The 16,051-nt window shown below is 40.6% G+C and overlaps 1 protein-coding gene across 5 annotated transcripts in view; it reads right to left on the reverse strand.

The window, feature by feature from the left end:
- RPAP1 (RNA polymerase II associated protein 1) overlaps positions 1-16,051 on the reverse strand; it is a 46,637-nt gene that overhangs the window by 14,938 nt on the left and 15,648 nt on the right. For all 5 annotated transcript variants that reach the window (XM_040558682.1, XM_040558680.1, XM_040558678.1 and 2 more), the window contains exons 8-18: positions 14,870-14,985; positions 14,349-14,447; positions 13,782-13,883; positions 12,146-12,313; positions 9,635-9,817; positions 7,958-8,092; positions 7,606-7,785; positions 4,809-4,966; positions 3,304-3,483; positions 2,267-2,468; positions 255-364 (exon numbers count right to left, since the gene is read on the reverse strand). In XM_040558682.1, coding sequence (XP_040414616.1) covers positions 255-364; positions 2,267-2,468; positions 3,304-3,483; positions 4,809-4,966; positions 7,606-7,785; positions 7,958-8,092; positions 9,635-9,817; positions 12,146-12,313; positions 13,782-13,883; positions 14,349-14,447; positions 14,870-14,985 — 1,633 coding nt within the window. The remainder of the gene's footprint in view (positions 1-254; positions 365-2,266; positions 2,469-3,303; positions 3,484-4,808; positions 4,967-7,605; positions 7,786-7,957; positions 8,093-9,634; positions 9,818-12,145; positions 12,314-13,781; positions 13,884-14,348; positions 14,448-14,869; positions 14,986-16,051) is intronic.

The following is a 16,051-nucleotide window of genomic DNA, read 5'->3' on the forward strand; positions in this document are numbered from 1 at the left end:
TGTCACACACATGGGGCACTTAGGTACAAGGTAAATAAATGGTAGGGGTGGAAACATTTGAAGCAGAACTGTGCTCTTTGATATATTCTAGGCCAACATTAGAGAATTTCTTTGGTGTGAGTGGATTCTCAGTCCCTGAACCACTGAGCTTTGTCCATTCCTGACCACGCAGTACAATGAGCTCCCTTACGTAGTACAGCAATGAGACTCCCTTAGCTTCAGGCAACTGTTTCTTAGCAATGGAATGATTTTACCTGAGTAAATCCCACATGCTGCGTACGGCTGGCTGGCTGAGAAGAGGCTGCAGCACCTCAGATGTCAAACGTTCCAGTTCTTCTAAGCAGTCAATTGGATTGACCGATGGCTGCATAAAACATGGGGAAACATGGGAAAGCAGAAAAAGACAGGATGATTTAATTCCTCTCTCTGTTGTTAGTTAGCTCTTTGAGACACGTTATCATCTACGTACTGGTACTGCTATGGGTTAGAGCTGGCCTCACTGCTCAAGGTGTGGAAGCCGAGAGCTGGCACCTCAAGGTGTCCTCAGTATTCAAGTATTAAATGCATCACAGAGAATTCTTACTTGGCTGGAAGTAAGGGAGCAAGATTCCCTAAACGAAAACTTGCCCTAAGTGGCTAACCCCACCCTCCCCATACTATCTATGTGCTGATCTTCCCATTTAACTTGAAGAAAACACAAAGGTGATCAGAACTACCTCGAGAAAGCAGAGTGGCATCATGAGGGTCTTGAAAAAAAAATCAACTGTATAAAGTGCATTTGACCTACCCATCAAGACATGGCTGTGGATGAACACTGCACAGGGGAGGATCTGTTGCTTTTAGTGAACCATCCGAATTCTTCCGACCCTAGTAAGCAATATTCCAGGTTGAAGGAACATGCTGGCAAATTTTTACTGTACTTTCCCTTCATTAGTATGCTGCTTTAGGATACAGAAATACTTATTTCCATAACAAAATCTGATTTTCCCTCAGGGAAAAACTCTCTCCAGAAATCAGTCAGCAAACTCTAAAGAAGATGTTAACCTCAGTTCTTAATAGTCTAACAAAAATATTCTAAGGTCCCAATACTCACTTGTCTAGTTACCATACAGGTTGATTTTTTTTTTTTCCCTAGCCCATTAAAAATAAAAATAAATTTTAGTAGCATGTTTGATTTTTTAAATCAGACCAGCTAAACACAGGTAGATGATTACATTTTTTTTTAATGGAAATAAAAATTCTTATGGTATAGTTCAAGGACCTAAGAAATAATTTAGGCAGCCGCTCTTCTGGTGTATCTGTAAAGGTTAAAAAGGAATACTAATCTCTTTAAATAGTCACCCTGGTTCTCTAACACTCATGACCTAATGACAGCAGGTGAAAGGTGCGAACGACCTTTGGAGCACTGAAGATAGCTTTGAAAGATACTGGCAGTTTCCACCCCAGCCATGGCAAGCAAACTCAATTGTTTGGGGCAAATTTCAGAGGAGTTGCAGATGTCTGGATAACTATGGGCATTAAATTATCCCCACACCTTGAAGACAGCTCTCTCAGGTCAAAACTTGTACGCATTAGTTGGGCAGTAAAGAGGAAACTTGCATTTATCTTCAGAACATGAATCTTTAAGATAGCTTTAAGATAAGTATAAAATAACACACTGATGTATAACCTTCGATGTATAACCTTCCGAAAACTCAGTTTAGAAGATGGTCACATACAGTGACTGGGTTACAGAATTTGACTTTGAATGTCAGTGGGGCAGCAAATAAATTTATCTTTATTGCCTCTTATCCAAAGTTCATATGGTATGATCCTCAGCGCTCAATCTTCCAACCAGGTTATTGCAGTAACTGTCCACATGTAAGCTCTCAGACCACAACAAATGCAAAAACATTCAGCTTAATTTAGCCCACAAAGAGAAAGGACTGCCAAATATGACCAAATAGGTCATATTTGCTGCATGCTATGGTTTTCAGCAGTAAATCCAAACAGTCAGAGTATTACCACATACCTTGATTGAGACTCCAAGCCCAAAGGAAGAAATGAAGACAGTGATATTTTGCATTGCTAATCTGAAGGATCAGCAAATTCATTTGACCCTAAATGCCACCCACTCTAGATATGAGGTGTGGTAAACAAAATCTAGTCCTCATTTAATGTTCTTCAATGCCTTTTTTTTTTTTTTTTTTTTTTTTAGGTTTTTAGTGGTAATATACAAACTGATGCTGGTGAGATGAAAAGACACCCTATATTTTTCAGGCCTTACCTGTTGGCTGCAAGCCCTGTAATAAACTCCCAGGTAGATCATATAAGTTGTGGTCAGAGGCTGGAGAGTTTGCCAAGTTTCTGTCTGGGATATCTCCTGTAGGATTTTTTTCAGACCAGTCTCAATGAAAGGCTGTAAGCCTGACACGTGATTCCATGCTACTGGAGGAGGCGGAATCTGTTCACTAGCTTCTGAACTATTGCTGAAACACAACAGAATGACAGGATAGTGAAAATCTCTCAAAAAACAATTCTCTCCAAAACATCATTTGATCATAAATCATAAATTATTTATCAAAACATCATAGCAAGATTTCCAGTTCCATGTAGCCCAGAAGACAGAAGCCTAATGACAATCACTAGGGGAAAAACAAATTTGCACATTCCCACAGACCAAACTAATCCAAACCATTTCAGGCAGAAAGGTCAAATGTAGAATCTACTCATTATAGCGAAAGTTTCTTCATCTGTATTATTTTGTCCTTAAGTTATGCTCTAGATTTACTGGACATGTTACCCCAGTATTCAGCTTTGGTTAAAATAGTTCAGAGTTTCTTACTTTGGACTAGAAAATGTACTTGTGTCTTCAGCAACTTCTACTGCTTTGACATATACCAAAACCAAATCCACTGCCAAGTTCTGTCAATCCTGACCCACCTTAGTCTCTGCAGAGAGGTTCTTTCCTCCAAACCTCAGAGAGGTTTTTTTTTTTTTTCTCAAGGCCAAGTCTGAGGAGTTTCCTAGCTCAATTCAGCAGTGCATTTTGCTAACGCTGCCCTTGTAACCCATTGTTAAATGCACATTTTTACTCCTCCCTCTCATCAGGCTAGGAGGCATACAGCTGTCTACCAGTCTAGATATCCCTTCTGACCTCACGTCAAAGGGAACACACTCCAGCATTCAGGGATTCACCCGTGGAACAGTACACCACCCCAAAACAAAGAAACAGAGAAGGGAACAGCCAGGTCTCCTAACCAAAGAGAAGGAATGCGGGACACCAGCTGCTCAAACAAACAGCACTGGTGACAGAGGGTCTACCTGCTCAACTTGGCCTGCAGCTCCACTGTGCAGCCTGCTGTTTGTGTCACATGCATCAGCAGAGTAATCACTGCTGTAGCTCGCTGGACAGACAACTCACGCATTGGGTTCTTCTCATGGCAAGAGCTGAGCAACTCAGGCAGGGACTGAAGTATCCTCACCAGCACAGGGTAGAGATCCCTATAGTAAGAATCATAGAATAAATGATGTTGGAAGGGATCTCTACAGATCATCTGCAGTTCAAATCCCTACTCAAGCAAGTTTGCCTAGGAACATGCGTAGCTGGGTTTTGAGTATCTTCAAGAACGCAGAATCCACAATCTTTTTGAGCAATCTGTTCCATGTTGACCGCCTTAAAAGTATAAGAAAACCTTTTTTCTACTGTGAAGTAAAATTTCTTGTATTTCAATTTATGCCCATTGCTTCTTGAACTTTCTCTGCATGCCATAGGAAGATCCTGGCTGTATCTTCTACACACCCTCCCATCACACGTTTATAAGGATTGCTAAAATGAGATGATGAGAACAAACACCACCAACATAATAAAAATAAACAGACATGGGAAAAAGATGACAGAAGGACTTCTGTCATTCCCAACTCGACTGAATGGAACCTACCCTGCCTCCAAGCATTGTGAGCAACTCTTGAAAAATGTCATTTATTTTATTCTTGTTTCTCTAGTTCTGAAATGCTCAAAGTGTCTTTGGTTATAATCATGCAAATTTAAGGAATCTTCTGCTGCTTCTCTTTCCTCAGCATTATTTACCATGCTAAAAATTATATACAGTTTTTTTCTCTATTAACCAAGACAGATGATGGGGCTGGAGAACTCAAAATGCTGTTGCAAAGACAGAACCTCCCTTCTGACACTTACTCCTGGCCTCCTCTTTACTCCTCTTCAGGGCAACTCCACAGACTTATCTGTGGTTTCAAGTCAGTGTAATTACATGAAGAAGATTCAATGCTTGAGGTAGGTCAGACTTATCTCAGTGCAGACCTTGAAGGTCAAGTACAAGAACTTTAATTTTATACTGAACTGAGAGTCAATGCAGAGTGCAGTTTGTTGGCATTAGTCTGATTCACTTAGTATGCATGCTGGTGACTGCTGCTCACACTGCCCTTAGCTCATCAGATTCAATCCTGGGTGTGCTGCGCTCACTGTGTCTTGATGTTATGCAAACACAGATTATTCATGCCTTTCAGGGCAAAAAAAGATGTAGCCCTAAAAAGTTCAGGTGTCCTGCCATAGTACGGAGAAGAAGTAACAGAGTACCAGTGATTAAACGTGGGAGATAAGGGAGAGAAAGAAAAAGACAAGAACTTAGCATGAATACCTTTAGAAACCGAGTTTTACTGCAGGAGACCAAAGAAAGGGAGGTAAGACTCCCTGAAGGAAGTAGCAAGTGATCCTAGAGATCCCAAATTCACTCTCTCTAGAACAGGATGCCCATTTCCTATTGTGCCCTTCACCCCACTGTTCCCATTTCTCCAGCTTTGGACTGTACCTGTAGAGATCACAGGCCTGACCATAGCCAGCAGCCACAGCCCACAGCCGGAAGGCTTCAGTGCTTAGCCTGATGGCTTCTTCCTTTGGCAGAAGCAGATCCTGGGGATCTTCAGCTATAAATCGAATTAATCGGCTCTTCATTTCAAACTTGTTAAGCTGAAAACAAATAGAAAAACAGGAAAAAGAACAAAAACGACAAAGGAATGAGGCTTCACTCACATGCATCATGATACTCATTAAGCTGCAGTGAAACCTGTAGCTTTGTTGGTGCATCGGACTATTCTAAGCTCCCCTCACACTGTTTGAATCTGTCTTTAGCATCTGTAATCTTAGGGAGCATATTACAAAGGGTCAACAAATGGTTAATGGTTATTAAGATGGAAGTATTCCTGGGAGGGAAGTCTAGGTATTACCTAATCCATTCCTTACACAGATCAAGTACACTTAAATCACTCCTGGAGGAGGTTTGTCTAGCCCACACACACTCTTGTTTTAGATGCTCTCTGCAGCTTTCAATTGACTTTTAAAATGTATAATTATCCTTCTTTAACTAGTCATAAGCAGAACTCTATTAGTCAAGATTACACAGAGATTTATCTTATGAAGACACTGTATACAAAAATACTGAATAGATGCTTACATTTTTCTTAGGAGGTCACACTTAATGGCTTTCAGAGGTCGTACAACCTGAATCTTTGTATGATTCTGTGTTTATTTCATGAAAAGGGTACCTCCTGCCTATTACTTTTATACAATTATAGAATTTTGGAGCCTTGAAAATGTTCTGAGGTTATTTTAGTACTGAATTAAACATGACATGACTCATTTGAAGTTCTCTAGAAATAATTTTTGTCCTCCCCAACAACTGGATATTTTTGCTTAACCATAAGAAAGAGCTTCTCTTTCCCTCTCCCACACATACAAAAGCTTGTGTGTGCTCTGTCTAAACAAATGAGTTGACAATGTCTTTTTCACAACACAATGACATATTAGAGATAATTTAAAATTCAAATGCTTTAGAGCCATCTTGTAGGGAAATCACTGCACACCAGTAGGAAAGCAAAGGAGCTGATGAATCAAACTATGAATTTTGACACCCCTCCTACAGAACAGAGGGCAAAGTTATATTTACTTTCAGAGGAGGAAGATGGAAGAATTTTGTTGCTCAGTAAAATAAATTGCTACATTGACGAATTTGATTTGGGTTTTGATTATCTTCAGTTCCCATGTTCAAGTGCCTGCAATGAGCCATATGAGAGCACAACAGAACCAAAGCCTGAGGGGCAGGAACCTTGTAAACAATTTTTGCATACCTCGAAACATCTGGAGTACACAAAGCGTGGAAGTGTAAAATTTAGAGATTTTCTATTATGTTCCTACCACTACCTACAGCCTTTAAATATCCCACTATCTGTTATCAGCATATTATTCTATGTATTTTATAGCAGAAATTAGTATTCTCTTGCTGATGCTAGCATTTTCCTGTATGGTAATTTATTAGATGCTATTAAAAATACTGAACTAACAACCCTAAGAGGTGCTCACTGCACTGCAACGTGTGCCACTCTGGGTAGATGTTATGTATTTATAGCACTAGTGTGATGACCTATATGAGTGAACACAATTATCTCTGAAGTGGAAAATCTGTCCAGAAGTAGCTAAGAGGGGTTGGAAATACTGGTGAATAACCTCAGAGTTATTAAGACAAATTCATGGCAGGAAAGTTCAACCAGGGCTGTAAAAGACGAGGATACAAATTAGACCTCTGGCTTATGAAGTCCTAAGCTGCTGGGACATGGGAGAGGACAGAGCACTACTTGCCAATGTGTGCTCTAAGCATCTGCTATCGGTCAGCATCACTCAGCTGTGCTATTTGGTTTTGCACAGCTGCACTACACAGAACAAAAAAAGCAGATAAAAGCTTGAGACAGCTCCTCTATTGGTACGTAACAGAAGATAGCATTATTACTGTCAGCAACTCCTTCCAAACACACACATGCACCTTCTTCACAATGATTATTTCAGCTTCTTTATTCCAACTCACACTCTGTCTTCCAAGAGATTTCTACGGTTTGCAACTGGCAGAACACATCTAATGGAGCAGAGACTGTGCTGCTAAGAGCTATGCTGTGCTTGAACCATAGGCAAGTCTATATTCATAGGCTCATAGAGCCACAGAATAGTTGTTGGTCAGAAAGGGCTAGATTGCCTAGTCCAGTCCTCCCGTGCTTGGAGCAGAGTCAGCTTGAGCAGGTTGCTCAGGGCTGGGTCCAGTAGGGTTTTGAATTTCTTCAAGGATGGGAAGTCCGCAGCCTCTCTGGGCAACTCGTTCAAGGGTTTGACCACCTCCACAGCAGAAAAAAAAAATCTTAAGTTTATCTGGAATGTCCTTATTTCAACTTGTGCCCATTGCTTCTCACCAGAAAGGGTAAGAGTTTTGCTCTGTTTTCTTCGGTCCCTCCCACATAAAACATCACACACAATGACAAAACACACTCCATCCTGAGCTTTTTCTTGCCAAGCCTAAACAATTACAGCACTCTCCACCGTTCCCTGTACATCAGATGCTTCAACTCCCTAATCAACTTAGTGGCCCTACTGCTTCCCTTTACCTCAGAGTGGGACTGCAACAGGAGTCCTGACACAATCTCTCCCAGTTTCACATGCATTCGTCAGGTCTGAATCAAGACTTTCAGCTCAGTCACCTCCAATTAATTGTCTGTCTTTACTTAGGAAGCAAGGCACAGAGAACAATGGCAGCTGCCATCAGAAAAACTCTTGTAAGAATCACTCACCAGCCTAGCTGTTGCATTTCTGCCTCCAGATGCCAATACTCTGATGAACTTCATAGCAGTGGAGCAAGCAACTCCATGGAGACTGGTGAGTAAACACCCTGGTTCAGCCACATGAGGATCCCACTGAGTAGGGATAAATTCCCTGACAATGGTGTCAATCAACCGAGGACAGTCAAGAAGCTGCAGAGAAATAACAGGCAACACAAATAACTAAAGAAATGCAATTCCAGCGGCAAGACAGACAGAATACCCAAGTTTCTCTAACTCCTTGCCATAACTTCATGTGCGTCTTTCCTCCCTTTTTTAAACCTTTCCTTACCATTCCTGAACTCCTGTACAATGGGAAATTTACCTGGCTGCATGCTTCAGAGGAATGCCTCGCTATGTGAGTAAGGATGTGCAGGATATCCAGGACTACTGTTGGAACAGGTCGTACCACCTCAAGAATGTACCTCAGCCGGTGCTGGATCCGTGTCTTCAAAAGTCCCTAAAAGGGAAAGAAACAAAATATCTATTATACTCCCAATGGTAGCTCTCTGAACAGCGGAGAATCTCGCTGAACAGTTGCTGGAAGGGAAAAGCAGCCTAAATTAAATTTTCTGCAGAAAGTATCAAAATCACCACTGGGGAAACAGAGAGACCTTTTGTACTGAATAAGGCCACCAGCAGGGTTTTTGGATACTTATGTTTTTCAGAGTATGAAACTGCAAGTAACAGGGAATACCTCCCCTATAAAGGAATACGAAAACATCATGTGGCTGAAAAGGGTTTTCATGCTCTTTGATTCATTTTGGCTATCTACCACCTCCATCTAACGCAGTATTCTGTCTTTAGTGTTGATAGTCTCTGTTACATCAGAGAAAGCTGAAAGAAGCAGAAAACAGACACCAATTCTTATTTAGCACGAGGAAGAGAAAGATGCAGATAGATCATGTGATTTTGTATGGTTCACAGAGCAGAAGGCCGTGATCAGTGACTGTGCTACGAAACTAATCTTCAATATAAGTGACATTGTTATGGATTCCTAGTTCCAGGAAAAGGAATGCCGCCTGAGTTCATAGAACTGATATTTTTAAAAAAAAAGAGTTGCAGTCAGGCAAGGTTGTGGTTCTATGCTTGAATGAATTCAGCTGCTAGTTTCAATATTATTTTTCCAACATGTGGAGTAATTGGGTTGTAACAATTAGCAGATGTGAAACGAAATTTCACAACAGCTGGAACAGTGCAGAATTTGATCCCAAGTCTCTTCTGAGTTCAGGCCACTTGGGAGAAGTTAATATATTTTATGCTGAACCATGTAACTGTTCCCAGAATGACAAACTAACCTCATCGTTATCTACACCTCTTTTATTAAGCCTTTTAAACAGTGTAACATAGTAGAACACATCTGAAATCATGAACTCACTAACTGAGAACAGATGCCCCAGTACAATAATTCAATTGCCCAGTGAGTTTATAAGCAACTGCCATTTGGATACAGGCTAAAGCATATGGATTAAGTGATGTGATCACAGACATTAACAATTGCTGCAGGCAAGAGAATTGCATCAGCTCCACCAGGACTGGGTTTGAGATGACAAAGATTACTATTAGATCTCATATCAGGGATATGGGATTAGGCTTAAATATATGTAGAATTCCTTCTAAATATTATAACGTTTTTTCTGAGAGAGGCAAACATGAAAAACGATATCGGGGAAACGATAAGTAGCCACCCTATGTCAAACACAAAGAGATGTCATTGGACAAATCTAACTAATTCAGAACTACCCATCTGTAATGCTCCTGCTTAGCTTCACAACAGCACATATAGACACTTCAATAGTGGCTAGAACCATTTCACTTTTAGCTCAAGTAAATGAACTTGAAAATCATGTCTGCATGCAACCTTTCAGCAAGTTTGTTTAAAAAAAAGTTTTGTTCAGAACATTAGTAGTATACACAGAAGGGTACACATTTCAACAGCATGCCTAGCTACCATGGAGAGACTATTTTCCTAAAAAGATTTCAGACCTAGCTCTGTGCTGACCTTTACAACATCATATCGGGCCACATCTGGATCTGGCTTGTTTTCATCCTTTAGTTTTTTATTCTGAGACTTCTCTGTTCCAGTTAATTCTTCCTCTTCTTCCTCTTCTTCCTCCTCATTATTGGGGACAAAGGGGAATGCAGCCATCCCTTGGTACCATGAGAAAGTCCAATCGAGATATTTCTATAAGGAGAGTAAAAGCACACAAAATTCTCACACAAAGATTTATCATGGAAGACAAAAAAAAAAAAAAAAAAAAATCAAGAATGCTTTACTGATTTCCACCTAACCCCAGGAAAAGAGAACACAGTAAAGGGTACTCTAAGCACATACAAGTGGGATGAAATGCTTTTACAGGGAAGTGATTTTAACCTATGACCTACAGACACTTGGGAAACCATGAAAAGCAATTACTGTGAAGTAAATTAAATTCACTAGACAGGGAACAGAAATGCAGCTTAAGTGGAAAAAATTTAAGATAAAAATTAAATAAAATAACCACTGAGGGGTCTAGAAATTAAACTGGAATTTGGCATTTATTGGCTCTATTCCCATTTCCAGACCTGTGTGGAACTCAGGTCACAAACAACACAGAATGGCCATGTAAAAATTGTTATATTAAAATAAACACTACCCAACATATTTGTTCATGCTTGTCTGGCTTTCTGTTGAATGACCCTCAGCTTCAGCAAAGAAAAAAAGCGTTTTTGTTCACAACCAATAACAGTATCAAATACCCTGAAGTTCTAGGGCAATACTGCAGTATACTGCAGCTTTCAACTCTGCGGAGAGGAGATTGTGCCCACAGACCTATTTTCCCCAAAATGTTTTAGAATATGAAAGACAATTTAAATTAATCCTTGCACTATTTAATAACTGCTTTAAATTTCCATTTCCTGAAGTGGTAATCAGAAATAACTACCACATTAGTCAGAAAAGAAGTGGCAGGCTTCAACTAAACCTTGAGTCCTTTTTGAAAATTTTCAAATTAAAGTGCAAGTTATTATCAGACATTAAAAAAAAAACAATATTAAATAAAGTTGGGAAATGAGTGAGTGATATAATCAGAAGAGACCTGGCTTTATAGGATGATGCTACATGCCCACCTGGAATACCAACTTTGGCCTATAATCTTCATTCAAGCAATAGAAAGAAAACCACAGAACAGAGTATCTGTGTCTGGTCTTCAAAGGAAACGAAGAAGACGATGCTTCCCATAGACACTGATGAATGGACAAAACATTTAGGTAGTACAATATTTATGTGTTTTGATCTTCTGCATGTATAGTGGGGATAAATCCTGTTTTGTCTTACAAAACCTGGAGCAGCAGGCTAGACTTCCAACCCTGCCACTTCCTCAAGGACCTTTTGAAGCTCAGCAGCAGGAGACTCTAGGAAGGACCCTCCAAACAAGAAAATACACTGACACAACACTTACTGTGTTGCTTTTGGCAAGAGATTTAGCAATTCCCACTTACACAAGACAGCAAAGCACAAGTTTTGATCTTAGAATCACAGCATTGCGGACATACGTAAGCCAGAGTAATGTCAGAAAAAAAAAGTCACATTAAGAAGATGGTTTATAGCATTAATCACCTAACACGGGTGGGCAGCACTCAACTAACAGAACACCATTAGGGTGATAGCTTAGAAAAAGAGCAAGATGTGGAGAAAGCTACCCAATCCTTCATTTCCCTTGCCTTTCCACTAGGGATAGCTCTGATGGAATGGAGAAGTTATGGTGGGCTTCTTGAGATCTAACCACTATTCTCTAACACCAGTCCCTTTCCAGCATCACAGGAGCAGCTCTCATGAAAGGAACTTGAAACACAGGCCGTAACCTGCTTTGTCCATAATGATCTGCTTCTGTCCAACCAGGAAGACATTTTAATCTTGCTGCTCAGGGCTGTCCAGTATCTCTGAACATCCAAAAGAAGTTTCAACTTTCTAACAGGAGAAAAAGCATCATGGAGAAAATAAAACACGTAAGAAGGGAAAACGAGGTATTTATCAGTGAAAGAAAAGTATGAGAGAACAATGAATAATGGACAATGAGTGGGAAAGAGAACAGTACTACTGTGAGGCATGAGGGAAAGCAGGGAGAATATAGTTCACTAATCTGTTCAGAAGCAGGAAAACTACACAAAGAAGCTGACAACATGAGAGACCATATTACAAATAAAAATAAAAAGACTAAATTGTACACTTTTATTAGTAGCGACATGATCTAGATTGTAAAGGTGTCAAAAAGGAAGAGAAAATCCCTCAGCAGCCGCACTGAATTTAATCATAGGCAGAGCTAATTCAAACACAACAGATGACTGAATCGCTCAGACTCGGATAACACACCCTCTTGTCTGTCACAAAGCACAGCAATAGCATTCTATTGACAATTAAGCTAACCCATCCAGCAAGACTTTGCTGAAACTACTTACCACGTCTTTTCATTCTGATTCCTGTAAACAGTTTAGTATGAAACTGAAGCGGGGCACTTAAATGATTTTTTCTCACCTCATCATCGAGTGACACCAGTAGAGCCCGGAGAGCACCAACAGATGCTGCCATGACATTATCCACTGCATCATCCAACGAGAAGCGCAGCAAGAAGAGAAATCCAGCATCAAGCAGCAGACGCAGAATACTGCCCTTCAAGGATGATGCAAACTCCCCAGCCCTAGCCTGAAAGGTATGCCATACAGAGCCAGTGTTAAAGCTGTTGATATTTTGCACTTTGCCTCTTCCAATTTCAATTGTAAAGCAGCTAAACTGCGTGTAGTCAGCGCAACAGGCTGCTCTGCTTGTGTTCTCCAAGGAAACTTCAGAACTACCTCCTGGGACAGGTAATTTTTGTATCATCCAGTTCAAAGCAGTGATATGAAAAGGCTGACAAAATGCTTAGGACTTCAGAGATCCTGAAAGACCTACAAAGCCAGCAATGCAGTAAAACCCACGCAGACGCTATGAAACTGGGCACCTGAGCCACATTATGACCACCTGCTGTTATCACTACAGTTAGGAGTCTTATGCAACCCGACATTAGCACATCACTGACTGATACAAACTTTCCACAGTCCAGGGCAGCCTTTCTAGGGAACATTACCTACTGATAAATGGCTCCTGTTTTTGCATTACGTGCTTACTCTTCCACTCTGCACAGGGGGAGGGAGGGTCACTCACCCCCAAGAGCAGAACAGGAATCCACCAGAATGCCCACCCTGTTTGGCATGCTACAAACATCTCTCCCCACTTACAATTCTGTGACCCAAGGGCCAACGCAGGAAAAAAGTTAAACTCCTAATTGAATAATTTCATATTCCAATGATATTTCAGAAACTCAGTGGCATACTTCCCATCTGGTTTAGGGGACAAGAAATCCTCTTCTGCTTAGGTCAGTCTTGGGCTACCTTCTCTGAGTAGTCCACAACCATCCCATAATAATAATTAAGGAGGCAAGTCAGCTGTTTCCCACAGAAGTTTTAAGAAAAAATGTTCTTTATTTTCTCTTCCTTTCACCCTACAGAGAGGCATAACTCCAATTCCTTATTTCAGAAAAGTCTGAACCCATCTTTCTTGAGTCTGGACCCATCTCATGACTTCATCCTGTTCTGCCCCACCTTTCTTCTCAAAACCACACCGTTTCTTCTCTGCCTCCACTGCTGTTGGAGGAAAGGTTAGTACTTCCCCCAAGAGAGTTAGGTGGGAAGGTGCATAGAAGTAAATATTCACTCTGCTTTATGCCCGTCACTGTAAGAGTAGGCTTGTTCGTTCTCACCACCTACAGAACAAGCACATCATGTAGCTGGTTCAGGCAACAAAAATGAAAGGGTCATTGCCAAGGATAGGTTTTACCACAGAAGTAACCCCAAAAAACCAACTTGTGTCCAAAGAAACAAGAAACTGAAATTGCAGCACTGCTGCTGAGCAACACCTGAAAGCAAATCCCAGCAGAAAAACCTGAAACTCAGTTTTTCTCCCAACACTGTAGGTTTTTTAACAGCAAGACCCTCAGTGTAAAAAGAATACCCTGCAGTTGATTTTGCTCCCCTTCATTAAACAGAAGAAAGCAAACAACTACCACCAGAAAACACAGATGCTGATCCACTGCAAATCTGAATTATGGGGAGGAGTTCCATGGAAAGTGGCTTACCTTTTGAACAATACGACCCAAGACCTGTAGAGCCAGCGTCCTCTGCTGAATAACTTGGCTGCGAGATAAATGAAAGAGCTCTTGGAGAGAATAACCAGCCCTCTATATGGGGAAGGAAAAGAAAAAAACAAAAACAAAAGCTACTATAGACAAAAACAGGCCCCTTAAATTAAGATTGGCTGTAAAATAGTGCCTAACAGGAGATAAATTGCAACTCAATGTTGTTTGCTGTTTCACATCAATCATGGAAGAGATTCTGATGGATGACATATGGAAGAAAACTACTTCTTAAGAATAGGAAGTATGTGTACCTTTTTCTCAACACTACAGATCCTTAATGGCATTAAAGAGAAAAAGCATTAATGGAGCTAACAAAAAAACACACAAAGCAAGTTAATGCAAGCACACCCAACTTCTCTTCAGGAGCTTGTTTCAAAAGGAAACCATACATCCACACTTTCCTGAGGGTTTTGTCACTAAAAAGGATTGACACAAAAGGAATCTGACAAATTAAACACAGAAAATGGAAATGGGTGTGCTCCTTCCTTTCTGCTTCATTACACCTACCTCTGCCTCTTCTCCATGGTGATGCAGGCCTAGATGAGTAGGCAAATCAGCGTCTGCAGGAATCAAGTCTCCCTTTAAGCTGAATCGAGCTTGCATTCCCTAATATGGGGGGGGGGGGAGGGAGAAAGATTATTTCTAGTGCCTTGTACTCTATTCACCATTTAAAATTCCACTTCTTAAATCAACTCCTGGAAGGTGACCTCAAACTCCTCAGATCAGACCTCAAATTTTTTTTTTTTAAAAGTTTACTCCATTTTCTTTCCTTTTTTTCTTAGTTTTCAGACCTGATTCATCACAGATAACAGTTGCTAGACTCTCACTTTGTAGCTGTCTTGAGCGCTGCAGACTAAAGAGATACGTATCATCCCACCCCGTGGAAAAGACTGAGGGACCTCTCATTCTTACAAAATCTCTCAGACTAAGTAACCAGAGGACTAGTTTATGAAAACTTCAAAACTGTTATTGCTGAGAAACATGAACCAGACACCTCAAGAACATGAAAAATGTTTCTGCTTTTAAACCTTTTTGGTTTTCTTCTGTCGGGGTGAAGGCAAATCTTTCATCCACTCCAGCTTCTCAAACTCCACATTGTCCATGTGAACCCATTCCTTCTTCGGCTTCACAGGCAGATCATCATCTTTGAGGGGGAAAAAAAATAGCAGCCTTACCTTTGAAAGCAAAGATGAAGAAAATACTACTCCCTCTTTGCCAAACTATTTGGCTTAAAAACTGCATCAAATATAGTATTCATGTAAAATAAGAAAACAATTTTCAACCTGACTGTTGGCTAATGCATAAACATCAAAGATATAAAGCTGTTTTCGTCTTCCATGAGAGCTAGAAGAGGAAGTGAACAGCACTGTAATGAAATTAACAGACTGCTAATTTAGTGAAAAACTGAAGTCAGGATACAAATTAAGCAAAGTGATCAGAACCAGGGCAGAAAATAATATCAGTCCTACTTTTAAGAAAGCAAACGAATATCATTTAAGGAAGGGAGTGTTAGGGAAGATGTGAAATGATTGAAAAGAAGTAGTAACGCAAGTAGGTCCAAGCAAATCACTGGCCTGTCATGCAGCATAGTTTTAAAGATGCCAGTACAAAGTCAGCCTAGATACACCAGCGGGAGCACCAGTGCTAACACTCATGCTTCCACAGGACTTCCAATACTGCTCTTCATTCTGTGTCTCCCTCTAAAGACTTGAGGAGATCAGCTTGGGAGGAAAACAAACAGAACAAGTAAAAATCGACACAGCTTGCCTGAGAAACAGCTCAGTGGGGAAACTGGGTAGTTGAACAAGAATTTCAGAGGTGCAAACACTAAAGGAAGAAACTACTGATTTAACTTGTTAAGGAGCTTTGACTAGAATAATTTGAGAAGCAAGACATTTATGCTTGTCATCACAAGAATTGCCCTAGGAAAGAGACAGATCAGCATGAGGAAGAATCTCCCAAGTGAAGGGACAGGAGAGATTTAATTGGAAGTTATCTAAACACCAGCAAAGGTAATGCTTTGCTAGTAGGAAACCATCCCATACTGCTGTGAGAAGAATGAACTAAGAAGTCTTTGCTATCTCAAGAGAAATCACACACGTGGAGAGGAGCAGGCAGACTGAGGGCACAAAAAGTGGGATCATCGTTCCTACTGGAGCAAAACACGTCCAAAATTCATTTGCACTGCAGCTATTAATCCTAGTGCTCTG

This window comes from Cygnus olor, chromosome 5, assembly GCF_009769625.2.
Source record: "Cygnus olor isolate bCygOlo1 chromosome 5, bCygOlo1.pri.v2, whole genome shotgun sequence".
NCBI lineage: Eukaryota > Metazoa > Chordata > Aves > Anseriformes > Anatidae > Cygnus > Cygnus olor.